The sequence below is a fragment of the Leopardus geoffroyi genome, chromosome A3 (assembly GCF_018350155.1).
Source record: "Leopardus geoffroyi isolate Oge1 chromosome A3, O.geoffroyi_Oge1_pat1.0, whole genome shotgun sequence".
Lineage (NCBI taxonomy): Eukaryota > Metazoa > Chordata > Mammalia > Carnivora > Felidae > Leopardus > Leopardus geoffroyi.
This window is the reverse complement of record NC_059336.1, coordinates 103,240,321-103,268,258: the sequence shown is the minus strand read 5'-3', so window position 1 is coordinate 103,268,258 and position 27,938 is coordinate 103,240,321. Positions and strand designations below refer to the sequence as shown.

At 44.4% G+C, this 27,938-nt stretch overlaps 1 protein-coding gene across 3 annotated transcripts in view; it reads left to right on the top strand.

The window, feature by feature from the left end:
- The window catches only part of MERTK (MER proto-oncogene, tyrosine kinase), a 146,706-nt gene that overhangs the window by 6,336 nt on the left and 112,432 nt on the right, over window positions 1-27,938 (top strand). Inside the window, exon 1 of one of the 3 annotated variants that reach the window (XM_045446880.1) lies at window positions 15,398-15,630. The exons of 1 other annotated variant lie outside the window; for it this stretch is intronic. In XM_045446880.1, coding sequence (XP_045302836.1) covers window positions 15,570-15,630 — 61 coding nt within the window. In that variant the 5' untranslated portion in view covers window positions 15,398-15,569. Of the gene's footprint in view, window positions 1-15,397; window positions 15,631-27,938 lie in introns of those variants that run through there. One more of the 3 variants, XM_045446877.1, reaches the window with a different exon arrangement.

The window sequence follows — 27,938 nt, the reverse complement described above, 5'->3', positions numbered from 1 at the left end:
GTTTCTGTGTCTGTTTTCTCCAGGACCCAGTGAACTGTACAAATTATCTCAGAAACATCATTACCTATTACACAGTAGACAGCAAATCTGTTTAATAAATGGATGGACTCATTCATTTAGGAATTATTTTATTATGCTTCCATGTACTTGAGAAATACAAAATGACTATGTGGGAGCACCTGGGTGGCTCAGTCAGTTAAGCGCCCGACCCCGGCTCAGGTCATGATCACACGGTTCATGGGTTCAAGCCCCACATCGGGCTCTGTGCCGACAGCTCAGAGCCTGGAGCCTGCTTCGGATTCTGTGTCTCCCTCTCTCTCTCTGACCCGCCCTGCTGGCACTCTGTCTCTCTTGCAAAAATAAATAAACATTAAAAAGTTTTAGAAAAAACAAAAAACAAAATGGCTATGTGAAGGCCTGTGCCATCAGTGAACTCACGGTTCTGGGGAGCAGAGTTACAAACAATTATCAATAGAAGGTGGTCAGTGCTGTTGGGGCTACTACAGCATTGGAAGAAAGAATGGAGTTTCAAGTCTAGGGGGATTTAGGGAAACTACATAAAGGCGGCGACAGTGGCCCTGAGTCTTGAAGGATACCTAAATTAGTTGGAGGGCATAAGTAGGAAAAAGCATTTTATTTAATTTTTTTTAAAAAAATTTTATGTTTATTTTTAAGAGACAGAGCATGAGTGGGGGAGGGGCAGAGAGAGAGGGAGACCCAGAACCCAAAGCAGGCTCGAGGCTCTGAGCTGTCAGCACAAAGCCCCATGCGGGGCTAGAACCCACAAACCATGAGATCATGACCTGAGCCAAAGTCAGAGGCTTAACTGACTGAGCCACCCAGGCGCCCCAGGAGAAAGCATTTTAGCCAAAGGCATCAGCTTGAGCAAAGGCTTGGAGATGACAAACTGAATGGCTGGTTTGCAAAAGCCTCAAGAAGCTTAGGAGTAGAGAAAATAAAATCAGGAGTCTGTGTGGAAGGAGGAATAGCCCCAGGCTGCTCATTCAAGAAGCCTCAATATACCAGCAAAAAAATAAGGAAGCTCACTCTAAGGTATGCCCCTAGCCCAGTGGGATAATCTGGATAATGATCATAACAGACTAAAACACATCAGAGATGTAAAAATGTGTGTATTTGTAATGATGCTAAACAAACAAAACCTTCCTGGTTGACACTGGAGATTGCCTAGTCCATCAACTCACTTCTCTGAAATTTGATAAAGTGAAAGAATCCAGCATGTATCCAGTCCTTCCTCTGTGATCTCTGTTTCAGAAGAATTAATGGATTGGTGAAAGAAAGCTCTTTTTATAGAAGAATCCCAGGTAATAAAGAGATTTCCTGAAAGTATTAGAAATGCACTGTTCTAGGATAAAAAACTTAAGAGACAAACCAAAATACAATGTGACAACTTATCTAAAATTAATTTTATTTCTTTTTTTTTTAACATTTATTTATTTTTGAGAGGGTGGGGGAGTGGCAGACAGAGAGTGGGACAGAGGATCCAAAGCGGGCTCTATGCTGACAGCAGAGATCCCAATGCAGGGCTCGAACTCACGAACCATGAGATCATGACCTGAGCCAAAGTCAGACACTTAACAGACTGAGCCACCCAGGTGCCCCGAAGACTTTTTGATCTTTTGACCCCAAAAACCAACTATTAAATGACATCTTGGATTCGACCAGGGAAATTTGAGTATGTACTGAGTATTAGATGATTTGAAAGAATTATTAACTTTGTTAGATGTGATAATGGTGATTAAGCTTAAAAAATCCTATCAGTTTAAGATGCAGATTAAGGGTAAAATAGTATGTCTGGGACTTGTTTTAAAGTACTCAAGCAAGAAGGGGGGGGGGGGAGATAGATGAAACCAGATTGGCAAAATGTTGGTAATAGTGGATTCTTTTTTTTTTTTAATGTTTATTAATTTTTGAAGGAGAAGAGACAAAGTGCGAACACGGAAGGGGCAGAGAGGGGGACGCAGAATCCTAAGCAGGATCCAGGCTCTGAGCTGTCAGCACAAAGCCCAATGCAGGCCTGAAACTCACAAACTGTGAGATCATGACCTGAGCCAAAGTCAGACACTTAACAGACTGAGCCACCCCTGGCGCCCGATAATAGCAGATTCTTAATGATGGGCACATAAAGGTTCATTATTAAAAGTGGAATCTCTCTTGCCAATGTTTAATATTTTCCATAATAAATAGTTTTAAAAAGCAAAGTAAGTAAATAAACAAATGCTCCCTTTTCAAAGAAAACTTCTCTGTCCACCGTATCTAAACTTGGTACCCCAAGTCCTCCTCTGTGATCCAGTTTACTCCTTTTATAAAATTTTTCACAAACTTTTAAACTGTTCTTCTTAAAAATGTATTTACTTGTCTGTTAACCCCCCTCCAGAATATAAACTCCATCTTATTTAGGACAGTGGTACAGCACCTACCATTCAGCCTGGTACCTAGTGGATGAGAAATATGTATTTCTTAAATGAATGAGTGAATGAATGGATGAATGAATGACTGAATGAATGAATAACAAAAGCAAATTTTGGTGAAGGTGGGAGCAATGAGCATTGTTAGAGTGTAAACATGCATGCTTCTCTGGAAGACAGAAAGGAGAGCAGACAGAAATGGACTAGGCTATTTATATCACAGGGGGGAATGGAAACAACCTACATATTCAACAAGAGGGGATTTCTATGTAAAATTAACATTGAATAAGTGCCCAAAATGGCACTTAAATACAACAAAGGATTTTTGTTTTAACCCAGAAATTTAGGAGGATTGGGTACATGGGAAAAGACAATAGCTCCAATATTTTGGAAGCTGTAAAGCAGCAGAGTGATTAAGTCATTTAAGAAAACTAAATATTAACAATGGGGGAGAGGTAAGAATTGAGCCAGATTTTATCATAAAACCTCAAAAGTCTCAGGAATTGGTGGCATCAGATACCCCTAGATGTGGGTATGAACATAGAGATGACAGAGTGAGAAGGTTGGGCTGAGGATCCATTTTTGTAGCCCTTTTCTACTCTGATTGTGGCCTTGACCATATGACTTACATTGGTCAAAGGGACAGTGGTGGTAAGAACACTTAAAAAAAAAAAAAAAAAAAAGGAAAGGAAAATCATTGAGTTGATAGATGTGTTAATTAACTTGATGGAAGAATCCTTTCACAATGTATACATACATCAGATCATCATGTTGTACACTTTAAATATATTACGTTTGTGGTTGTCAACTCTGACTCTCAATAAAGCTGGAAAAAAAAAAAAGAGAGAGTGGGTTATAGGAGAAAGGATAAACACCCAGATCCATGGGGCGTGTAGAGTTGAGAAACAGATACATGCAAATAGAGGCAATTGATATTTTTAAATCAACTTTATTTTTTTGAACAGTTTAACAGAAAAATTGCAAAGCTAGTTCAGAGAGTTCCCATAGTTCCCATACAGTTTTCTCTATTAATATTTTACATTTATAAAATGTAAGGTGGGTACATTTATTAAAATTGATGAAGCAATATCAGTACCTTATTAATATAAAACCATGCCTTATTCAAATTTCAGTAGTTTTTACCTGAAGTCCTTTTTCTGTTAAAGAATCCAATTCAGGATACGCTGTGTTTCCTTAAGCTTCTTTTGTTGTTTTTAAAACCTTGATAGTTTTGAGGAATGCTGGTCAGGTATTTTGTAGCATATTCTTTACCTGGAATTTTTCTGATGTTTTTCTCCTAATTAGACTGGGGATATGGATTTGGGGGAGGAAGCTTATAGAGATAAAGTGCCGTTTCATCCCATCATGTGTATACCAACCACATGACTTATCATTAGCTGTGTCACCTGGCTAAGGTAGTGTTTGTAACTTATCTACTTTATATACCTGAAATTACTGTTCCCCCTTTCCATATTGTACTCTTTGGAAGGAAGACAATATGTGCAGCCCTCATTTAAAGAGTGGGGCAAATTGATTTTTTTTTCAAAGTTGCAAAATAATTCAGCAGAGGAAAGATAGTCTTGTTGACAATTAGTGCTGGAAGAATTGGATATCCATATGGAAAGAAAGAAAGAAAGAAAGAAAGAAAGAAAGAAAGAAAGAAAGAAAAAGAAAGAAGAAAGAGGGAGGTGGGGAGGGAGGAAAGGAGAAAGAAAGAAAGAAAGAAAGAAAGAAAGAAAGAAAGAAAGAAAGAGGGAGGTGGGGAGGGAGGGAAGGAGAAAGGAAAGAAGAAAGAAAGAAAGAAAGAAAGAAAGAAAGAAAGAAAGAAAGAAAGAAAGGGAGGTGGGAGGGAGGGAAGGAGAAAGGAAAGAAGAAAGAAAGAAAGAAAGAAAGAAAGAAAGAAAGAAAGAAAGGAAGGAAGGGAGGTGGGGAGGGAGGGAAGGAGAAAGAAAAAAAGAAAGAAAGAAAGAAAGGAAGGAAGGAAGGGAGGTGGGGAGGGAGGGAAGGAGAAAGAAAAAAAAGAGGAAGAAAGGGAGGAACTTGATCCATACCTCATACTAGTTACTCAAAATGGATCAAAGATATAAATGTAAGAGTAAAATGATAAAACATTTAGAAGAAAGCAATGTAGGTGTACATTCTTGTGACCCTGGATTTGACAATGATTTCTTAGGTATGGCCCCAAAAGCTTAAGGAATCAAAAAAAAAAAAAAAAAAAAAGGCAAATTTGACTTCATAAAAATTTTATGATTTTGTGTTTCAAATGACACTATCAAGAAAGTGCAGAGGCTCAGTCGGTTAAGCATTGGACTTCAGCTCAGGTCATGATCTCATGATTCAAGGGTTCCGGCCCCGTTTGTGGGTTTGGGCCCCGCATCAGGGTCTGTGCTGACAACTCAGAGCCGGAGCCTGCTTCAGACTCTGTGTCTCCCTCTTTGTCTGCCCCTCCCCTGCTCACACTCTGTCTCTCTCAGTCTCTCAAAAATAAATAAACGTTAAAAATTTTTTGTAAATTAAAAAAGAAAGTGCAAAGACAAGCCATAAAATGGGAGGAAATATTTGAAGTCATATATCTGTATTTATCTAGGATATGTAATGAACTCTTACAACTCAACGCAAAAAGACGACCCAATTTAAAACTGGGCAAAGGATTTGAATAGACATTTCTCCAAAGAAGATAAACAAATGGGAAAAAAAAAAAAAGTGAAAAAATGATCAGTATCATTAGTTATCAGGGAAATGCAAATCAAAACCACAGTGAGATACCACTTCACACCCACTAGGATGGCCATAATCCAAAAGTTGTACAGTAACAAATGTTGATGAAAATGTGGAAATATTGGAACCCTCCCACATTGCTGGTGGGAGTGCAAAATAGTGCAGCCACTTGGTAAACCAGTTGGACAGATTCTCAAAAAATTTAAACCTAGAGCTACCATATGACCCAGCAATTGTACTTCTAGGTATATACCCAAGAGAACTGAAAGTGTATGTTTACACAAACACTTCTACATGACCATCCGTAGCAGCATTATGCATAATAGCCAAGAAGTGGAAGTAACCCATAATGCCCTTCAACTGATGACTGGGTAAACAGAATGGGATATATGCATACAATGGAATATTATTCAGCTATAAAAGGGAATTAAGTATTGATATGTGCTACAACATGAATGAACCTTGAAAATATTATGCCTAATGAAAGAATGCAGTCACAAAAGACCACATATTTTATAATTCCATTTATATGAAACACCCAGAATAGGCAAATCTATAGAGACAGAAGTAAATTAGTGATTGCCGGGGGGTTGGAGGTTGGGGTAGAGAGTGGGATGGGGGAACAGAAAATGACAGCTAATAGGTATGTGGTTTCTTTTTGAGGCAATGAAATGCTCTAAAATAATGGTGCTGTTGCACAAGTCTATGAATATAGAAAAATGGCTCCCTTATATACTTTAAAAGGGTGAATCTTGCGGCGCCTTGGTGGCTCAGTCAGTTAAGCGTCCGACTTCAGCTCAGGTCACGATCTCACGGTCCGTGAGTTTGAGCCCCGCATCGGGCTCTGGGCTGATGGCTCAGAGCCTGGAGCCTGCTTCCGATTCTGTGTCTCCCTCTCTCTCTGCCCCTCCCCCGTTCATGCTCTGTCTCTCTCTGTCTCAAAAATAAATAAACGTTAAAAAAAAAATTAAAAAAAAAAAAAGGTGAATCTTGGGCTATGTGAATTATATCTGAATAAAGCTGTTTTTTAAAGTTCTTAGATAAGACACCAAAACCACAATCCAAAAAAGAAAAAAAAAAAACAATAATGAATTGAATCTCATCAAAACTAACATTTTTTGCTCTGCTAAGGACATTGTCAAGAAAAAGAAAAGCCAAGCTGTAGACTGGAAAAAAATATATATATTGCAAACCACATTACTGACCAATGGCTTTTTTTTTCTTTTTTTTCTTTTTTTTTTTTTAATTGACATCCAAATTAGTTAGCATATAGTGTAACAATGATTTTAGGAGTAGATTCCTTAATGCCCTTCCCCATGTAGCCCATCCCCTGTCCCACAACCCCTCCAGTAACACTCTGTTTGTTCTCCATATTTAAGAGTCTCTTATGTTTTGCCCCCCTCCCTGGTTTTTTTTTTTATTATTTTTATTTCCCTTCCCTTGTGTTCATCTGTTCTGTGTCTTAAAGTCCTCATATGAGTGAAGTCATATGGTATTTGTCTTTCTCTGACTGACTAATTTCGCTTAGCATAATACTCTCCAGTTCCATCCACGTTGTTGCAAATGGCAAGATTTCATTCTTTTTGGTTGCTGAGTAATACTCCATTGTGTGCGTGCATGTGTGTGTATACAATATACCAGCATATATATATATATATATATATATATATATATATATATATATATATATATAAAGTATATAATATATAATATATATAATTATATGTATAGTATATAATATATATATATATATATACATATATATATATATATACACCACATCTTCTTTATCCATTCATCCATCAATGGACATTTGGGCTCTTTCCATACTTTGGCTATTGTTGATAGTGCTGCTATAAACATTGGGGTGCATGTGTCCCTTCAAAACAGCACACCTGTATCTCTTGGATAAATGCCTAGTAGTGCAATTCCTGGGTAGTAAGGTAGTTCTATTTTTAGTTTTTTGAGGAACCTCCATACTGTTTTCCAGAGTGGCTGCACCAGCTTGCATTCCCACCAGCGTTGCAAAAGAGATCCTCTTTCTCTGCATCCTCACCAACATCTGTTGTTGCCTGAGTTGTTAATGTTAGCCATTCTGACAGGTGTCAGGTGGTATCTCATTGTGGTTTTGATTTGTATTTCCCGGATGATGAGTGATGCTGAGCATTTTTTCATGTGTCGGTTGGCCATCTGGATGTCTTCTTTGGAGAAGTGTCTATTCATGTCTTTTGCCCATTTCTTCACTGGATTATTTGGTTTTTGGGTGTTGAGTTTGTGACCAATGGCTTTTATCCAGAACATATAAAGAATTCTGAAAACTCAAAAAAAAAAAAAAAAAAAAAAGAAACCTACAGCTTTGTTCCTTGATAAAGCTCTTATCATACTTAAGTGAGATCTTCATCATGATCATGGTTACTAATTGATTTATCCAATTGTAACCTGGTGAAAAGGAAGACAGATTCATATTGAAACAATGCAAAAAATACATATGTATATGGCTATGAAAGAAAATAACTGGGTAAAGATACTTTATATAATATTTCACCAATACTACCATTATTCTGAGTGGTTTTGTAGATAACACTAATCAATATATATCATTAATCATAACATAATCCTTACTGGGTGTTTTTCTTTACTTGTTAGCTTCTGATCTATACACTCTTATGGGATTGCTTATTCTGAATTCCAAGGGGTCAGTTGGAATAAGATCCAACTTATTGGATCTTATTGGATATTGGATAACTTATTGGATATTTAAAGGATGTCTTATTCCAGGGTCAGTTGGAATAAGGGGGTCAGTTGGAATAAGATCCAACTTATTGGATCTTATTGGATATTGGATAACTTATTGGATATTTAAAGGATGTCTTATTCCAGTTTGAACAAATATGGCAATAAGATTGATGGCTAGCGATAAAGAAAAAGCTTTTTAATATGCTTATGAAAAGAAGGATATTACCTATAATTAAATCTAAAGTAGGTTTTGTGGCTCCTGGGTTAAGCAGTGTACTTATGCATTTGCCTCCTTCTGGACTAAAGAGTCCGCAAACCCTACCCCAGTCCTTTCGTGCAGATTGACAGCAGTCTATGTTGACAATGCCAGTCCATTCTGTATCTATGGTACAGTCCTCAACTGTGGTTCTTTTGATGTTTCTTCCGGAAGACCAATTACTCTCGGGCAAGCGGGGACTCTCAAAAGGAGCTAATAGCTGGATTAACTCCAGCTATTTTGCTATGTGCACTTAGCTGTAGCACTTGTCTAGGTAAATTGTGGCTGAGGTTAGGGGCATAGCTTTTAAGACTTAATAACACTTTATTGTTGTACATGGAGCTTTCCCCTCACGTTAGGAGACAGAGAGATGCAGAAAGAGGAAAGGGTTATTGACAAACAAGACATTGTAAAAGATTAGCACACTTCGCTTTTGGGAAGAAAAGACTTATTTTCTCTCTTGTGTCCCTTTTTCAGTTTTCATTCCTACAAAAAGAACTACCAGCTTAGATTTAACAACTTCAGCCAAGGGTCAAAAGGAAACATGGAACTCAAAAACACCAACCCCGAAGCTCCAGCACACATACACACACACATGCGCTCACACATGCACACATACACCATTTTGGCACTCCCAGTGCCGACCAAACACCTCAAAGAGCACAGAGAATGCAAGGAGGTAACAGAAGTACAAGTGTCCAAACAGGCAACCAAAAACTATTATCAATCAGATTTCTATTGTCTGCTACCTTGCAGATTCACCAGTCATCTGTTCCCAAGGAACTACCAGAACGAGCCCCCTGTGATTTCAATACACTGTTCAGCAAATGGAATCTCATCTACTTACCATCGCCCATCCCGCCAACAAACTACAAGAACTAGAAACTTCTTACTTCCAGAATGGCTTTGGCAAGCAAACTGGAGTCTTTTACATGCACTATCTCAATTACCCTGCAACTACAAAGGCAAAACTCTTAGACTACTAGTATTTTGTTGAAGGAGCTAAATGGAGTCGCTTACCAGCATCAGTTCAGTTTCTCATTGGACTACAAAATCTAGATCTCTATGCTTATGATATGTTCTGAAGCATGCTGAACAAACCCCTACATCCACCACCTCAATTTCTTCTAATCTTCAAGTGTCAGACACTTGTACTTCCAGAACAGTTTTCCCTGCCTCGGTGAACTCTAGTGTCTGGATATTTGCACATCCCCAATGTTGTTCAGCATATGGTGAAAGAATATCTTATCAATGTCATCTCAGGTTTCCAAAAACTGCAAGGGCTAGACACTGGTCCTTCCAGTTTGTCATTCACCCTTTCAAATGCCAGTCACGTACATGCTCCAATACTTGAGCTTCCCAGATGTTGTTGACCTTGGTGATTTGAGCCTTTTATTTTTTTTTTTTAACATTTATTTTTATTTTTGAGACAGAGAGAGACAGAGCATGAATGGGGGAGGGTCAGAGAGAGGGAGACACAGAATCTGAAACAGGCTCCAGGCTCTGAGCCGTCAGCACAGAGCCCGACGCGGGGCTCGAACTCACGGACCGTGAGATCATGACCTGAGCTGAAGTCAGCCGCTTAACCGACTGAGCTACCCAGGCGCCCCGATTTGAGCCTTTTAAACACACAATCTGAATTTGCCTTCCCTGCCCCCACCACACAAATGCCAGCACATGCGAATACGTGAACTGGATAATTTCCAATCTGTTGTTCAGCACATGGAATGAGGCATTTTGTATGCTCCGTTATCATACCCCAGCAAATTCAAGAACTGGGCACTTGGCATTCTGTTACATAGTTCAGAATGCTGGCTGAATGAAGTGTCATACCAGAACTCTCTCAGTCCCATAACAAACAACAAATACCAGATAATACTACTTCCGTTTCTTTCCACCTTGGCAAAAACATACACCATCCCATTTTTATAACAAATTGTAACACTTAAATACTTGCACTTCTACTCTTTCCAGGATACCCAATGGGTTCTCTTAACATGCACAACATCACTTCCCCCAACCAACTACAAAAGCCCAACAATCATTTTATACAATGTTCAGTACACTGAGGGGCATCTTTAAACAATACTATCCCTTTTTTGAGCTAGACAGTTTTGCTTCCAGTAAGTTTTTGGGGCCTGGCAAATGGATTTTCTTGCAAAAGAGTCCCCAAAAACCACAAAAAGAAATGCCTTTATTTCACGATGATAATCACTATGCTGAAGGTAAACTTCTATGTACCATTTCATTTTGCAACAACTACAAAAGCTATTGTGCCGTGAGGGTCTGGAATTAGCCTGAGCTATTTTGTTAAATTTCCTGCATGGCACTGACTCCTGGTCAGGGCATGAAGCATACCGATTAATAACGTTCCTTTGTAATCATGGGTTTGTGGAGGTTTAAGGAGATTTGTACCAACTTGTCAGCATTGTTTATTGAAAACAGTGAGGGGGATAATTTGCACCTGGTCTCAGCAAGACCCCAGAGGGCCCTGCTATGCAGGCTGATTATGCCTCCCAATATGCCTAGGTGACCAGCAAAATTTAAAAATCCCCAGCTGAGCCACTATTTTGTGCTCCCTGTCTCCAAGGTGTCCCAAGTGGTTCCTGATCCAAGAGAGAAAGTGTATCTGGCCACATGCTTTGCAGAGGGAGGACGAAGGACCCTGTACCTGGCCTCTCTGGACCCTTTACCATGAAACAACCTTTAACTGTGATGCATATTCTTACTTTATTGTTGTTCCTATATCGTATTCTCTTTTTGTAACAAACTTTAGGATTTTGATCTGGTGAGTTTTCTTTAGCAATGGATTTCTGTGTACCTGCTACTTAGCAGTTATACAAGTGCAGCGGTAGGCTTGTGTTAGAGTCAGTATTCCTAGTGAATTACCTTCCCTACAACATAGTCACCCGAGAAGTATACACCTGTTGAGCTCACTGAATGGAGACCCTTCCATGCACCATCTATGTTGTCCAAAAAACTACAAGATGTTGTGTTTTCCTTAAGATTTGGAGTATTCTGAGTTGCCTTTTTTTTTTTTTTAACTCTATTTTTGAGAGAGAGACAGAGTGTGAGCAGGGGAGGAGCAGAGAGAGAGGGAGACACAGAATCTGAAGCAGGCTCCAGGCTCCACGCTGTCAGCACAGAGCCCTACGTAGGGCTCAAACTCACGAACCGTGAGATCATGTCCTGAGCTGAAGTCAGATGCTTAACCAGCTGAGCCACCCAGGCGCCCCTGAGTTGCCTGTCTTATTGGCACCATCCCAGTCCCCCTGCAAATTTCAAGAACTTGGCATTTCTATTTACAACATGTTGCTCAGCACACTGAATGGAGGATCAAGGGGCTTAGAATACGTAGTGTTGGAACGTCATTATGTGGTACCGAAAGCACCAAGAATTATGACAGGGATAGTGTGAAGGAGTGACTGTGGAGCAAGTCCTAAAATCTTCAAGGAGGGGCGCCTCGGTGGCTCAGCTGGTTAAGTGTTTGACCGGCTCAGGTCACGATGATCTCGAGGTTGGTGAAAATTCAAGCCCTGCATCCGGCTCTGTACTGACAATGCAGAGCCTACTTTGGATCCTCTGTCTCCCTCTCTCACTGCCCCTCCTCTGCATTCTCTCTCTCTCTTTCTCAAAAATAAACATTAAAAATAAAATACAATAAAATCTTCAAGGAATATGAGAGAGAGAGAGCGCACCCTAGGGGTCTGTAGATACCTGCAGCAAACAGGGCTGGTAACATAACGTTCAAGCCACAGACTTTAGAGGGGAGGGACAGGAAATGGTCTTAGGGCAGCAAGAAGAACCCCACCTCCGGGCGCAGGGGCACGATGGAACGTGAGTGTGGGAGCCATGGTTCTGCAAAGGAAAACCAGCGTGCTGGGACTGGAAGAGCATGGAATGGCTGCCGGGTGAGTGAGTCCAGGCTGTAACAAGCACGAGAGGCCATGGGATGGCTCCCTCGTGGAGGTGCTGTGCATATGTCCCAGGCGTTGGTATTACACTTGGAATGGAACGTGAGCTCAGCTGATTTCTGTGGAATAGTGAATGAATGAATGAATGGCTCTCTGGCACTAAAAGAGGGATGGGGCCATTTCCCAGCACACCCTCATTCAGAGCATGCTGAGGCCAAGCCAGCTGTGTAAATACTTTATCGGGTGGTCTGCACTACGTAAAAGTGGACAGGGGGAGGCCTGCCCTGAATGAGGGGGCCACGTGCTAGACTGGAGGGGGAATGGGGGAGTAAATTACAAGCCACATCTGGGGACAAGGCTGAAAGGGTAAGAGGGGGGATAGCAGAAGGACAAAGAGAAATAAGACGGCTTTCCAATGGGCTGGTTGAGAACTGAGTCTCTACACAGTTCATGTGGGGAGTTCAACTGGAAGTCTTAAACCTTCTCATTGTTATGTTGAACATGATCAATTTACCGACTGGGATCACAATGCCACTACATTTGGGGCGCAGCCCTTCTACACTCAAGTCATTGGGGGTAGTCTTCCCCACCCCCTGAATGGATGCTACTGCAGGCCCTTGATACTCCTTCTTTTTCTTAGGGAATAAACAACAGGGTTCCTCCCTGTAACACACCAAGTCTTAGTAAATGCACAACACGTAGTGGGCATTCAAGTATGGGTTCCAGGATGGTGTTGCCCTGTTGAAGTTGCACAAATGTGTATAGGCAGGGGTCCTATAAACATGGAAATAGTTGTTTAATATGGGAGTCTGATTTTTTTCTTTTTGGCTCACATTTCCCTTCACATATCTTGATCCTGTGAAGAACACATTACATGACAATGTCATTTAGGTGCATGGCATGTATGAAACTAATACGATAGAACTGATATCCCACATTTTCACCAAGTTTTCCTATTTGTGGAAGTTAAAAAACATAGCTGCAAATTCTTTGACACTTCCATTATCAGGAGTTGTGGGGGGGGGGTGTCTCTGGTTCTTCCCTGGGAGAGTGGGGTTGTGACTGCTTCCACGGAGAGAGTCTGGTGAAGTGGAGCTAGGTGACCTCCGAAGCTAGGTTACAAAAGGCCAGACAGCTTCTCCCTCGTTCACTAGAATGAATGCCTGCTTTTGCCAGCCCAGGTCACCATGCGAGACTTCCAACTGCACTGAAGCCACCATGGAGAAGCCTCATTAAGTGCTCTGGTCTGCGGCCCTAGTCTTCAGGTCATCCCAGGGCAAGCACCAGATATGTGAGGGCGCAAGCCTTTAGATCAGGGGTTGGCCAACTTTTTTCTTAAGGGGCCATATGATCTGTCACAGCTCCTCAGCTGTGCTGTTACAGCACCAAAACAGCCATAGATAACATACACACAAATGACTGTATTCCAGTAACATTTACTTGCAAAAACAGGTGATGGGCCGGGAGGCTGTTGTTTGCTGACCCCTGTTCTAGATGATTCTAATCCCCAGCCATTTGAGCCTAAGATCCCAGCAGAAATGGGAGAGCAGAGACACACTATCTTCCTTGCACTGGTCCAAATCTCTGACCCACAGATTCCATGACTCTAATACAGTGGCTTTTGTTTTATCCCCATATGTCATAGGTCACACAGAAATGGATAACTGGAATAGTTCCATGCAAAGTAGAGAAAGAGATTTGAGCAAACTTGAAGGAGTAGAGTTAACCAAGAGGGTGTGAGTCTGGGGGAAGAACATTGTGCGCAGTGGGAACAGTCGGTACAATACCCCAGGGTGGCAGAGTGTCTAGGGTACGTGAGCCATAGCAAGAAAATTGTAGAACGGCCCCACTGAGGTGTCCTGCCACCTTGCACATCTCCGCATAGGCATGTAGGCAGGACTTGACTGTAGTCTTACCCAGGTCTAGACCGACTGTGTATGGTTCCTCCTGGAGCACGAGGAGGTAAGCCTGATGAGCAGCTGTTTGAAGGCAGCTTCATATCCCTTTCTTGCGGGAGACTGCAGGAACGTGTTTTTCTTCCTCCTCCATAGTTGTAGTTGAACACAGAACTCTCCATCTCCTCGCCTCCATGCCGCCTCCTCCCCTGAAGGATACAACTGCAGGCTCAGTATCAGTCTGTAAGACTGCCTGGGAGTAGTTTAGAGTTGGCTGCTCAGCGAGTGACCTGCTGCTCCCTCTGGCTTGGTGTCCTCCCACGGGGCTGGGGATGCAAGGAGCTGGCATGGTGCTGATCTTGCTTTTGCTGTCAGTGTAAGTCATAACCTGTCTAAATCCATTCCATTTGGGTTTGTTCTCTCTGTACAGCCAAATCTACCCAAAGAGGCCAGCCAGCCTCAGGGTCAGGGACTATTTGACAGGAAACCAGCATAAATGGAAGCAGAGTAAGGAGATGAGGTCAGAGAGGATAGGGGACCAGGTCCCATAGGACCTTGTAGGCCTTTGGCCTTTTGCAGCAAGAAAGCAGGAAACATTGGAGAGTTTTGAGAGTTCTGAGCAGAGAAACGACAATGATCTGGCTCATGTGGTCAAAAAGGATCACATTAAAATAAATTAACCCCAAAAATGTTTCCTTTAAGAAGTTATGTAAGTTACTGTTGTAATTATTAGTAAAAGTGGCTTTGATTTCTTTTATGATTAACTTTCTCTGCCGCTGCCCTCTGGGCCCCTCCACACTTCAGAGCTACGGAGCTCCCTCCCTGAGCGTTGCCTCTCTCAGACTTGTCGCGAGCGGGCGCAGCAAACAATTCCTGTCATCACCAGGAACCGCTCCCCTGGAGGCAGTGCGCTCCCCGCCGCCAAGGCTGGTCTCACACCTTTGGCCAGGTACCCAGGGAGCGCTCAGTAGGGAGCGGTGCCACGACGGCCTTGGCCTCTGGGAGCGTTGCTGCCAGGGTTTTCTGTGTCTTGCACGTCTGGATTGCGGAATCGCCGCGGACCCCAAGGTGCTGTACCCTCCTTTTGGGTCTGCGTCGGGAGCCCTCCACGCGTCTCCAACTTTTTCCCTGTCTCAGTCTCCCTCCCACCCACACGTGTTGAACTCCTGGCCAGCCCAGAGGCCAGGGCTGCTCTCTCCTCCACACCTCCAGCCGCCCCTCCCCTCTACTGGTTTCTAATTCCCTCCCTTTCTTGCAGTCCCCTCCCTTTCTCTCCACCCCCGTCCCCCATCCCTGGCCGCCCAGCTCGGCCCATGGCCCGCCCCTCCGCACCCGTGCTGTCGAGCTCGGTCCCCTTCCTTCCCCTCGGCGGCCCGCCTCTCTGCCCTCCTTCCCGCCCCCTCCCCACCCTAACTGGCTCGGGTCCGCTCGGACTCGGCCCCCGGCCCGCCCCTTCCAGCCCTAGGCACCTCCTGCCCGCGGCGCGGCCCCGCCACTTCGGCGCTAGCTGCCCCGCCGCCGGTACTGGGCTGCTTAGCTGGCGTGCTCGACCGGGGACTGGGCAGGTTTGGGACGTCCATCTGTCCGTGGATCGGGAGAGAATTTCCAGACGCGCTGCCCTGGGATGGGGTGGGCCGTGCTACCGCTGCTGCCGTGGTTCTTCCTCCCCGCGCTCTGGAGCAGAGGTGAGTGCGCGGGGCCCAGAGCCAGGCGCGGGGGGCCGGGGGCTCGCGGCCGGAGCTCGGTGAAGGGGGCGCGCCGACGGGGACGCGCCCGGCTGCCGGGCAAGTTTGCAAACACCTCCGCACGCCCCAGCGGTGCCAGGGCGTGGAGCGCGGGGGTCGACACCAACTCACTGATAGAGCGCCAAGGTCGGGTCGTGGGTGCGTGTCCCGGTGGAGCCGGCTAGGGGGTGGGCGCCGAGGGGTTCCCATATACTGCGGAGGAGGAAATGGAGCTCGGCCCGGCCCGCTGCAGGTCGCCAAGTTTTCAGCCCCCGGGAACATTGGTCGCAGATCTGGTCGGGAACGCTCGGAAAACTTTCCCCCAGACAGCGCTGCGTGGTTGGACCTCTGCTCTGTCAGTAGTCCTGGGAGCCGCGGGCCCCATCTCCCAAGGGACCGGTGCCGGGGACGAGCCGCCTGGGGAGTTGGAGTCACATTCTTGGTGCTGCGATCGACCCGGGACGGGAGTCCGCCAGGGAGGGACTGCCTGCCGTCCAGGCTGCTCCCACTGGGCCCTTATGGGCAATGTTAGCACCCCTTTACAGGGACACCCTGTGAGTGTGGGGGCCCTGGACAAAGGGGAAGCATTCATTTAACCCCTGTTATTGCTGAACAGAATCTAATGTGCTTGGACAGCGTCTGAGTTTGTCCTGAAAATGTCACATTCCAGTGTAAGATAGTGGATTGATAAGTAGAGGCCAAGTAAGGCAGGTTCCATTCTTCATCAACTGTTTGGAGAGTAAGTTTTTAACAAGCTAGAAGTTTGATTGCTGATGGCATTTTTTGACAAAGCTGGGAGAGAGTAACCAGGCTTTACCAAAAAGAAAAAGAAATGGTGGGGGATGCCACATCCCTGGCATTTTTCCTTAAGCTAAAAGTTTTCTATTTCAATTCAGCATGTGGTTTTTGTCTCTTTTGCCCATTGACATGACTGAATAGCTTTTACCTAATCACAAAGAATTTTTTTTAAGAATACCTGGAAAGTTCAATTAGAGTTAGGCAATTTACTTAAAATTTTTTCCTTTGAGGTTTTCCTTTGAAAGGTCAGTTGCTCAACTAAAAAATTTTTAAGTAGTGAACATTCTCGTTTTATACATTAAATTACATATGCAATTTATAATTTGGGACCACATAGTAGTTTGAAGCAAACATCAAAAGCCAAACCAATCAAAGAAATAAAACAATTCTGTTCTACATCCCCACCAAAACCCTTCAAAATTCGTCAGCATTTCTGTCAGATCCCGCTTTTCATAATCTGCTGCAAATCTCTATTTTGCTACTAGTGAGGACTAGCCGTACCTAGTCTTGGTGGTGAACGTGAACGTGGTGACAATTATGGGAAAAGTAACAGAAACGATAGTTTTGGTGCTTATAAGGTATTTAAAAATGAAGCGTTTCTCTAAATTTTTTAAAAACCATAATCAAAAAACTCTTGTAGCTGACAATCAGCTTTAGTCAGATAGTCATAAAACGTCTGCTAAAACCCACGCAGAAGGAAGAATGAAAAATTTCTGTTTTTCTCCTGCTTTTTGCTTTTTATCTTGAATTTACCTGTGAGATGCGTGACAGTGTTGTATATCACTTTGCAAAAGCTTAAAGGATGGAATTCTCACTGACAGAATTAGAACAGAAGTAAAAAATGCTATGGGAAGAGAGAAATTAGACTCTGCCCAGTTATAAGATTTTAGAGAGGGAGAGAGAGAGACAAGGTGAGGGATGTGTGTGTATACAATGGAGAAGAATTGGTAAATAATTAAAATTTTCATAGCACTTTAACCCAGGGCTGCCCGCCCCGATGCGCACACATAAACACCATCCCACAGAGAATTACCCACACGCAGAACTGAAACTGCTGAACCAGGGGCATCAGGCTTTCCAATCTTTCCTTTCCGCTCAGTCTCTGATGGGGGAGCCAGTGAGCAGCAAAACCAGGCAAAGGGTGGCTCTCTAGAGGGCCAGGGAGAGGATAGAAGAGGAAAAATATAAAAGTGGATTAAAGTGAGCAAATCAGCCCATGATAAAACTGTACATGCAGCTAAACATAGTCCTTAGAACAAATTGGGCTTTTAAAACCCTTCAACATTAGCATTTTTACCCCAAACTGATGCCATAACAGATATTACAATATATTGTAAACGTTTTCCTGGGGAGAACTTGAAGTTGTCCTGTTGCTGACAGGCTTTTTGACAATGGCCTTGAATGCTTTTTGGAAGTAAGCAGGGCACATTTTAAAGATAATTTTTTAAAAGGGGCGCCTGGATGGCTCAGTCAGTTGAGCAACCGATTTCAGCTCAGGTCATGGTCTCACGGTCTGTGAGTTCGAGCCCTGCATCAGGCTCTGTGCTGACAGCTTAGAGCCTGGAGCCTGCTTCGGATCCTGCGTCTCCCTCTCTCTCTGCCCCTCCCCTACTCATGCCCTCTCTCTGTCTCAGAAATAAATAAACGTTAAAAAAAATAATAATTTTTTAAAAGTCATTCTGGGGGCACCTGGTTGGCTCAGTCAGTTGAGTCTCAGACTCTTGATTTTGGCTCAGGTCATGATCCCAGGGTTGTGGGATCAAGCCCTGCATCGGGCTCCATGCTGAGTGTGGAGCCTGCTTGGAATTCTCTCTCTCTCTCTCTCTCTCTCTCTCTCTCTCTCTCTCTCTCTCCCTCTCCCCCTCCCCCTCCCTCTTTCTCTCTTTCTTCCCTCTCTCCCCCACTCCTCTTTATCTCTCTCTCTCTCTTAAATGAAAAAGCAAAGAAATAAAGTCATTCTGATCTACTTTCTTTTTAAAAAGAATTTTTTTAATGTTTATTTTTGAGAGAGAGACAGAGCACAAGTGGGGGAGGGACAGAGAGAGAGGGAGAAACAGAATCTGAAGCAGGCTCCAGGCTCCAAGCTGTCAGCACAGAGCCTGATGCGGGTTTGAACCCACAAACTCTGAGATCATGACCTGAGCTGAAGTTGGACGCTTAACTGACTGAGCCTCCAGGTGCCCCCTGATCTACTTTCTTAAAGCGATGACTGGAACACAGATATGTTTAAAATTTAACAGTAACTATGTTTTTCAATTTTAATTTTAGAAATAATTTCCAGATTGGGGTGCCTGGGTGACTCAGTCGATTAAGCATTCAACTTCAGCTCGGTCATGATCTCACGGTCCGTGAGTTCAAGCCCCGCATCAGGCTCTGTGCTGACAGTTCAGAGCCTGGACCCTGCTTCAGATTCTGTGTCTCCCTCTCTCTCTGCCCCTCCCCCACTCACGCTCTGTTTCTGTCTCTCAAAATAAAAATAAACATTAAAAAAATTAAAAAAAAAAAAAAAGAATTTCCAGATAATCTGAAGAGCAGGGCCAGTGAGTTGCCAGTCAGAGCTGGTTACGAACAGGTTGAATCTTAAGATGCCTGTGAATTGGGAACATGCTACCAGGTAGAAAAGCTGAGCCAGGATGTTGGTTCCCTCCCCAACCTGCAAATGGACACATATTTGTAACTGCTGCTTCCTATGTTATAGCCAGAATGAGCTTTTGAAGATGAACTGGACTGTGTTGTCCCCTGGTTTAAAATCCTCCAGTGGCTTCCCATTCCTGACCAGGGTTTGCAAAGTTGCCAGGAGCCCCCTCCCCACTCCCCCTGCCTCATTTCTGGTTCTGATGTTCACTCTGCTCCAGCTATAAGCGTCTGTCTAGCATTTTTGCATTGGCTGTTCCCTCTGGCTGGACTCTAACCCAAGATCTCTCTATGCCAGCTCCTTCTCATAGTTTGGGTTTCAGCTCAGATGTCCCCCTTGAAGAGGCCTTCCCTCACTCCCACCCCAGCCAGAGCTGCGCGCGCGCCATTGGGTTTAATTTCCTGATAACACTTTTCCCGACGTGATGGTGAGATGGTGCCCTGCTCCACCCATTTCAGATGCTCTGTGAGTGTGTGTGAATGGTATCGGAGAACCAGGACCCTGTGGGTCTCACCATGTGCTCCTCCCCCTCTGTCTTTCTGCTGGCTCACCCAGAAACAGAATTGCTGCAGCTCTCATGCCCTTGTGCTTGGGGCTTGGTTGACAAAAAACAGCCTTATATTTTGCTGTGATGTCAAAGAATGATTTCATTACAAGGACACTTAAGACATTGAAAGAAGATAGATTTTTGGACTATATTAACCCAATATAGCACCATTAACATTTTATATTCTCTTTACTGTTCCAACTAGAGGGGGAAAAAAGTCCAAATCTGATTTTTCAGTTTAAAAACACAGTGTTAGCAGCTCCTTGCTGGGGGCAGCTTGCCTGATCTCTAGTTAGCTGTGATCCTGAGTGCCTTGACTTTGGCCGGTTGTCACTGGTTTAATCTTAACCCAAGCATCTGGGTTGGTATGCATCCTAGCGGGAGGTTAATGAGTAAAAAAACTGAAAAAAGCTGGTTCACCACCTGAGCTTCTTTGGACTGGGATGAAAATGTTAACGGGGTGCTGGGTGGGCAGTGAGCTGGGCTTCATGTCCCACCTACCTGGCCTCTGTGGAGCCCTGGGGGCCGTGGGTAACTGTCAGGACCTCAGTTTCCACTCTGATACTCACAGAACTGGCGGAAGGATGAAATGAGCTAAGGGGACACAGGAAATGCTCCAAAAATGTTCCCGATCACTGCTGATGGTTCCCTTCCATTCTTTTGAACTCAGATTTTGTAGAACTGTTTTTCCTAGACAAAAGGCATTGGGGGAAAGGTTCTTGTTTTCTAGCTGAAATGAATCCTAAATTACAGCCCGAAACATGAGAACGGAGCCGTGGATCACCCTCCACCGTTCAGAGCACTTTCGTGAAGGGGCTGTCGGTATCATCCTAGAGCCCTGTAACAGCCAGCTCCCTGCTACCGCTCTTTAGGGCTTTGTCCCCAGTAGTCCTGCCAGCAGAACCCAGGCTTGTCACTTGTCACCTGAGGCAGGGCCTGCCTGCTGCCACCCCCTCCTGCCTCCCCCCTCCCCTTACCTTCACTTGTGGAGTTCAGACTTAACAAAGTACAGGAATAGCTTCCTGTCCTGTGCCTGTCAGGAAGGTATAAAAATGAAGTCCAATTCCAGCTCAACTTTTCCCACAAAACTCTACTCCCAAGTGGGTATGGTTTGTTTTCGTTTTTGCATTTGTTTTAGTTTTGTTGTTTTTGAATCTAAACATCCAGGTAATCCCTTTCCTTTCTATCCTCGAAAACTAGGTCTCCCAATTGATACAACATGGATGCAACATGAGGCTCAGTTTCTTAGAGTAAACTGTGTGCGCGTCTGAGCCTGTGTGTGTGCAGGTGGTCCTCAAGCAAATGGAACGGGCAGGGAGCCCCAGATGCACTCCTGCTCCCAGATGCTTCCTGTTTGGTGGTGGCAGGTGTGAGCCATCCCCCAGGCAGCCTGAGGGAAGCCCTGACTCCTCTCTGCCTCCTACACTCTGGGCATTTGCTACTCCCTGATGGGGAAGTAACCTATTCTGTCTCTTCTACATCCCTTCCCTGTTCTAGTCCCTCTGCCTCCAGCTGAAGGCTGAACGTGCAGCCTGGCAGGGGGTGAGAATTCCATCAGGGTCTGTGGGCCCCTCTTAGACAGCAAAAGTATTGTAAGTACCTGCCACCCTGGCTCTTCCTCCCTGGGAGGCCTTTGCCTGACTGCCAGCCGTTGAGCTGTATACAAGATTCTTTTTTTATTTTTTTAATTTGATATCTTTTTTTTTAAAAATATTTATTCATTTGAGAGAGAGAGACACACACACAGAGCACGAGTGGGGGAGGGGCAGAGAGAAAGGGAGACACAGCATCCGAAGCAGGCTCCAGGCTCTGAGCTGTCAGCACAGAGCCCGACACGGGGCTCGAACTCACGAACTATGAGATCATGACCTGAGCCGAAGTCACATGCTTAACCGACGGAGCCACCCAGGCACCCCAAACTGTGTAGAAGATTTTTAACTGCAGCAAGGTCCAGGCTTTCCCCAGTTTTGTGAGACCTCTCGACTCGGCCACAGCAGCACTTGGAATAGCTGGGCATCCCTCTCTTCTTGGCAACACTGCTGTTTACATTCTCTGGTCCTCTGCAGTCTGCAGGATCCAGCAGGCGTGACCTGTGACCTGCTGGGGAAGCCCTAGGCTGCCACGTCCAGGTCACCTCCTCAGTTTCTGGTGTGTGGTTTTTTGTTTTGTTTTGTTTTTTTAATGTTTATTTATTTTTGAGAGAGAGAGAGAGCACTCACAAGCAGGGGAGGGTAGAGAGAGAGGGAGACACAGAATCCAAAGCAAGCTCCAGGCTCCGAGCAGTCAGCACAGAGCCTGATGCGGGGCTCGAACTCATGAACCTTGAGATCCTGACCTGAGCCAAAGTTGGACGTTTAACCAACTGAGCCACCCAAGCACCTCCCCCCCCCCTTTTTTTTAAATTTAATTTTACTTATTTTGAGAAAGATACAGAGAGCAAGCGGGAAGGGATGAGAGAGAAGGAGACAGAATCCCAAGCAGGCTTCATGCTGTCAGGGCAGAGCCCGATGAGGAGCTCGAACTCATGAACCATGAGATCATGATCTGAACTGCAATCAAGAGTCATATGCTCAACCGACTGGGCCATCCAGGCGCCAGTCAGTTCCTGGTGTTTTAAGGTGATAAATGAAGAAAGGGTAGCATTTTAAAAATGTTTATTTCCTTTTGAGGGGCGGGAGGGGGACAGAGGATCCAAAGCAGGTTCTGTGCTGACAGCAGAGAGCCAGAGGGGCTGGAACTCACCAAACATGAGATCATGACCTGAGCTGAAGTCGGACCCTTAACCGACTGAACCACCCACGCATCCCAGGGTGATTCTGTCTTATACATTTCATAGAGAAACCTATACATAATTCTTTCACTTAATGGCAAAATGGATTTTCCGTGAGTCTTGGGGGTGATGGGGGAGGAGCAAAAGAAGGGGAGGAAGAAAAAGAGAGGAGGCAGATGTTGATTTTAGGTTTGAATCAAGATCATATAGAAGTTTTATGCCCCAGACTTGGAATGTTTGAGAGACTTCTGCTTGGAGAAAACCCGTTTCATTACATATCTCAATGTATGTATAGGTTTTTGTGGCAGGAAATTTTGTGCTCCTATATGTCCCCTTGTACCCATTCGCTAGTGGTGTCTCTGGGTACTTCTCAGTCGGTTCCTTCAGAGGTGCTGTCTGGCATCTGCAGAGTAAGCCAAGGCCCCCAGCCAGAGCTGATCATTGCAGCATTCGTGCGCTGCCCTGGCTCACTTGGGGTCTCAGGTTGTCGTTTGACGATCAGGCAAAAGCTCTCAGACAGATCTCTTTTTGTGTAATCTGCTGTTTTGGGAGGGGTGGGGGAGCTCCAGTTACCTCAGCATTTAGGGACAACAAACAGCTTAGAATGTGCGTTAGCTGTGGTCTTGCCTCTCATTAGACACACAAAGGAAAGCCTTGTTTATCTTGGAGAAGCGATTGTTTTGCTATTTTAAGCTTCAGGGCGTATTAAAGCTATTAAGAGTAGACTGGCCTCATTATGGTTTTTGAAAATGACCTTTTTTTTTTTTTTACAAGTCAGAACAAGCTGTCTTGGTGGAGAATATTAGAACATGGACTCAAACTTGCTGAAAGTTGTTTTCTGTCCCGGCACTACTTGGTGAATGCACAGTGAGGTGATAAATATTCATGGGCTCCCTAGTGCTGCCTGTTTCTGCGGGGCTGGTGTTCCACTGCATTACATGGCAGGCTGCCTCCACACAGGAAGTGAAACCCGCTTTTAAGCCTTTTTTACCATTCTGGCTCATGATTTGAGGATTTGTTGATGGAAACAATGTTCTTTGAAAGTTTTGTAGCAAAGCAAAAAGGAAGTTCATTGGATTTAGTATTACATCTAAAGCATGAGTTAAAAAACATAACCACTTTGGGAGTCCAGAGGTGTAAATTCTCATCTCCGTTTTGATATTAACTTGTAGGGACACCTTTCTGAAACTCCAAATCCCCACTGATCAAATGGAAGGGCAGATAAGGGATTCTGGGGCCCTTTGTGGGCAGAAAACAGATTCCATCTGAAGGGCAGAGGTGAGGTGGGACCCTTGCTCACTGTGGTTCTAGATACAGTGCCTTAGCATGAGTGTCAGCCTCTCAACCCGGTGCCAGACCCTGGCTGTGAGTGTCCTCAGGCCCCAGCCCAGAAACGGGGCCAGAGGCAATACAGAGTATTTCTTAAAAATGAGTCATGGCAGTGGGTTCTTTTCTGTGGGCAGATGCCATTCCCTGCGGCCTGAGATGTCTGTGCTCCTGTGAAATTCCCCCTCCAGCCCTGTCTGGGTTAATAGAATAGTTTAGAAACATGGATGTATATTTCTGAGAATACTGGACCTGTCCAAACAGATTATGGCTTCTTCCTGTCAAATGTGCATGCAGTGTGGACTCTTGGTTTCTGGAAGGCATGGGGATAATTAGGTAGTCTTTCTGGGCTGGGCAGAGTAGAGCATGTCTCCCCAGGGTGCACAGCAGAATCCCTAGGGTCCAGGGGGAGTTCTGTATCATTTAAAAAAATTCTGTTCATTTAATATCATGATGTCATTTTATATCTGGAAATTAAATAAGTATTTTATGGTATGAATTGTAGGATGTAAAGCTCCCAAGCATTTTGGCTGGGAGGACAAGAAGAAAGTCAACTAGGAAGCTTTTTCAAAATACAGAAGCCCAGGCCCCACCTAGGACCTATGGACTCAATCTTTAGGGTGCAACCCTACTCAGTAGAAGGCTGAGCCATTCTGTACACATCTCTTGTTCCACTCCACCAATGCGGTGCATCTGATCCTCAAGGAGGAGTGGGGAGCCTCACACCTTCCCCCCCCGGAATCCCCCATTGCTCCCCACTCCAGTCTCCTCCCCTCGCCTCACCTCCCCCAGAGGAGACCACTCCCCCACACCGGGTGATTTAATTCCCATGCACCTCTTTACCCTTTGACCACACATAATTGTATTGGTAACACTTTACTGTGTTGTTTGACACCATGTCAGGTAGGGTCTACTTCTGGTTGCATGTAACAGAGAACTTCTCTTCAGTGGCTCAACCAAAAGGAAAGTGTTTCTCTCTTGCCATGAGCAGTCTGAGGATGGCCAGGCTGGGGTTGGGATGGAGGCTCCACGATGTGGTCAGGAACCTGGCTCTTCTTGGCTCTTTATTCTGCCTTCTTTAGTGGCTGGTTTTCGTGCTCATGGTCTCCACGTGGATGGTGCCTCTCTGGGCCTTCCATTTGCATTCCAAGAAGAAAGAATCGGGGAGGACAAAAATACAACCAGTTTCATAGCAGCCGAGTCTGCCCTTTTCACGCCATAAGAAGATGATGGCTTTATGCGAAGCCCCAAGCTGTGGACTTCAGCTTGGCTTTCCCTGGCTGGGCCAAGCTGTAAGGAACAGCAACATATTTATTACGTGTGTGCTTTCTTTCAGCTTGCTTTCTCACTTTGTGTTAAGTTTGCTAGTCTCCTCTGGGTTGAACAGTGCTGCCCCAGTTTATTTACCTTCATGGGCAACTATGCGGATAACGGTAGTTTATTTATCCGGTCTCCTTTTTTTGGGCACTGAAGAGTTTTGTTGTTGTTGTTGTTGTTGTTGTTGTTGTTGTTGTTGTTGTTTTCTGTTACAAGCAGTGTTGCCATCACTATGCCTGTTTTTAATCTTGTGTTTATAGAGGTTTAATTCGCTATAGTAAAGTGTCCAGTTTGATGAATTTTAGCAAACATGTATCAAAACCGCTACCCCAGTTAAGTTAGCCAGGAACTTGGGTGCCTGTCTCACTGTGGACACGCGTGAGTCTCTGGGGTGGAAATGTTGAGTTGTAGGATAGATGCATTTCAGCCTCAAAGTATACTGCCAAATGATTAGAGCGGAGAAAAGCCTTCTTTCTGCACGTCTTACAGGTATGTTATTGCCGTGGAAGATCTCGGTTGAGGCGTTTCTCCAATATCTTGAGAATACTCTAGATAGGTCAGGTAATGCTGCTCAGGGCTGGTAGTAGTCGGGTTGCAAAGCAGGCTGAGACCATCTTGGCATCACCCACTGGCCCTCCAGGCTCACCACCAAGCGCCCCATCCCCAGCCTTGCCTCTGGCACACTGGAGCCGTGTTCTGCCCAGCCCTGAGAAACAACCACAAGCAGGGGCTCAGGAGCTGGGCTCTGAATGTGGCCGGTGAGGTGAGGATAGGTGGCACCGGGAGAAGTCCCTTCATTTCTTCCTGTGTGTGAAGATCTGCGTGAGTTGTTTAGCACCTATGAGCCTCAGTCTGCTGCTCTGAACTGGGAACAGCAATACTCCCTGCCCAGGATCAGAGAAGATTGTGTAAGTGGAAAGGCTGGCAGAGAGTGAACGTTAAGGAGATAATAATACAAGTGCTTCAGCCTTTGCCTCTTACCCAATAGAAGATGCTAAACATAGTTGGATTTTTAAAATTAAACTTTTAATTTTGAGATCAGTTTAGATTTTCATGCTACATCTAAGAAGAAGTAATACAGAGAAGCCCCCATGTACCCATTACCTAGTTTCCCCCAAAGAGTAGCATCTTAGAAAACTGTGGGACAAGTTCACAAGCGAGATATTGGCATCGTGTACTCCACCGCCCCAGGACCCCTCGTTGGTGCCCATGTCCCTCTGCCTGCTCACCTCCCTCACCCCTGGCAATCACTAACCGGTTCTCCATTTCTGTAATTTTGTCATTTCAAAAATGCTATACAAATGGATTCGTACTGTATTCGTTTTCCATTTGCTGCTATGACAAACTACCACCAACTTACTTACGCAAAACGACAAAATACTATATCATGTTGCATTTCGGTAAGTCAGAACCGTGACATGGGCCTCCCTGGGGCTAAAATCAGGGGGGCAGCAGGGCTTCCTCCCTTTCTGGAGTCTGTAGGGAGAGTCTGTTCCCTTGCTTTTTCTCACTTCTAGAGGCCGCTCACAGTCCTTGGCTCCTGGCCCTTTGCTCCAGCCTCAGAGCCAGCAAGCGTGGGCTGGATCCTTCTCGCACGGCACCACTGATGTGAACTCTTCTGCCTCCCTTTCTCCTTTTATAGGCCCTGGAGATGGCACATTCTCCACAGCATCTGGTGATGTCACTGTTTTTAATTTTTGCCATCCTGACAGGTATGAAGTGATATCACACTGTGGTCTTAATTTGCATTTCCTTAATGGTTTACGACGTTGAACACTTTTTCATGAGCGATCTGTCATCCATGTATGCTCTTTGGTGAAGCAATTTTTCATGTCCTTGCCCATTTTCTAGTTGGGTTATTTGTTTTTTATTGAGTTTTTGAGGGTTAATTATGTAGATACTAGTGCTTTGTCGGATACATGGTTTGCAAATAATTTCTCCTAGTCCGTAGTCGTGTTTTTTTTATGCTTTTAACAGTGTCTTGTGCAGAGTGGACATTTTTAATTTTGATGAAATTCAATTTATCCATTTTTCTTGTTAGGAATTACATTCTTGGTGTCAAGTGTGAGACTCTTTGCCTAACCCTAGATCCTGAAATTTTTCTCCTCTGTCTTTTTTCTAAAAATTTTACAGGTTTATGTTTGACATTTAAATCTGTGGCCCGTTTTTAGTTAACTTTTGAATAAAGTGTAAGACTTAGGTCAAGGTTAAATTTTTTTGCCTACACATATCCACTTGTTCCAGCATCATTTTTTTAAAATGCTATCTTTCCTCCGTTGAATTGCTTTTGACCTTTGCCAAAAACCAGTTGGGTATATTTGTGTGAATCTATTTCTGGTTCTCTTCTGTTCCATTGAGCTGTGTGTCTATATCTCTGCCAGTACTATCCAGTTTGATTATTGTAGCTATGAAATTAGAGAGACTGATTCCTCCCATTTCATTCTTCGTTTTCAAAATTGTTTTAGCTATTCTAGATCCTTTGCCTTTCCACACAAATTTTAGAAATATATTAGTTTTATTTACAAAAGATCTATCTGGGAGTATGTGCTTTTTGTAACTGACATCAAATATGTTGTTTTGACAACAACAAATTCTCCAATTCTTTTTTTTTTTTTAATGTTTGTTTATTTTTGAGACAGAGAGAGACAGAGCATGAATGGGGGAGGGTCAGAGAGAGAGGGAGACACAGAATCCGAAGCAGGCTCCAGGCTCTGAGCTGTCAGCACAGAGCCCCACGCGGGGCTCGAGATCATGGACAGCAAGATCATGACCTGAGCCGAAGTCGGACGCTCAACCGACTGAGCCACCCAGGCGCCCCACAAATTCTCCAATTCTTGACATCAACTGGGTGCCCTACAATTCAATTCAGTTCTGAC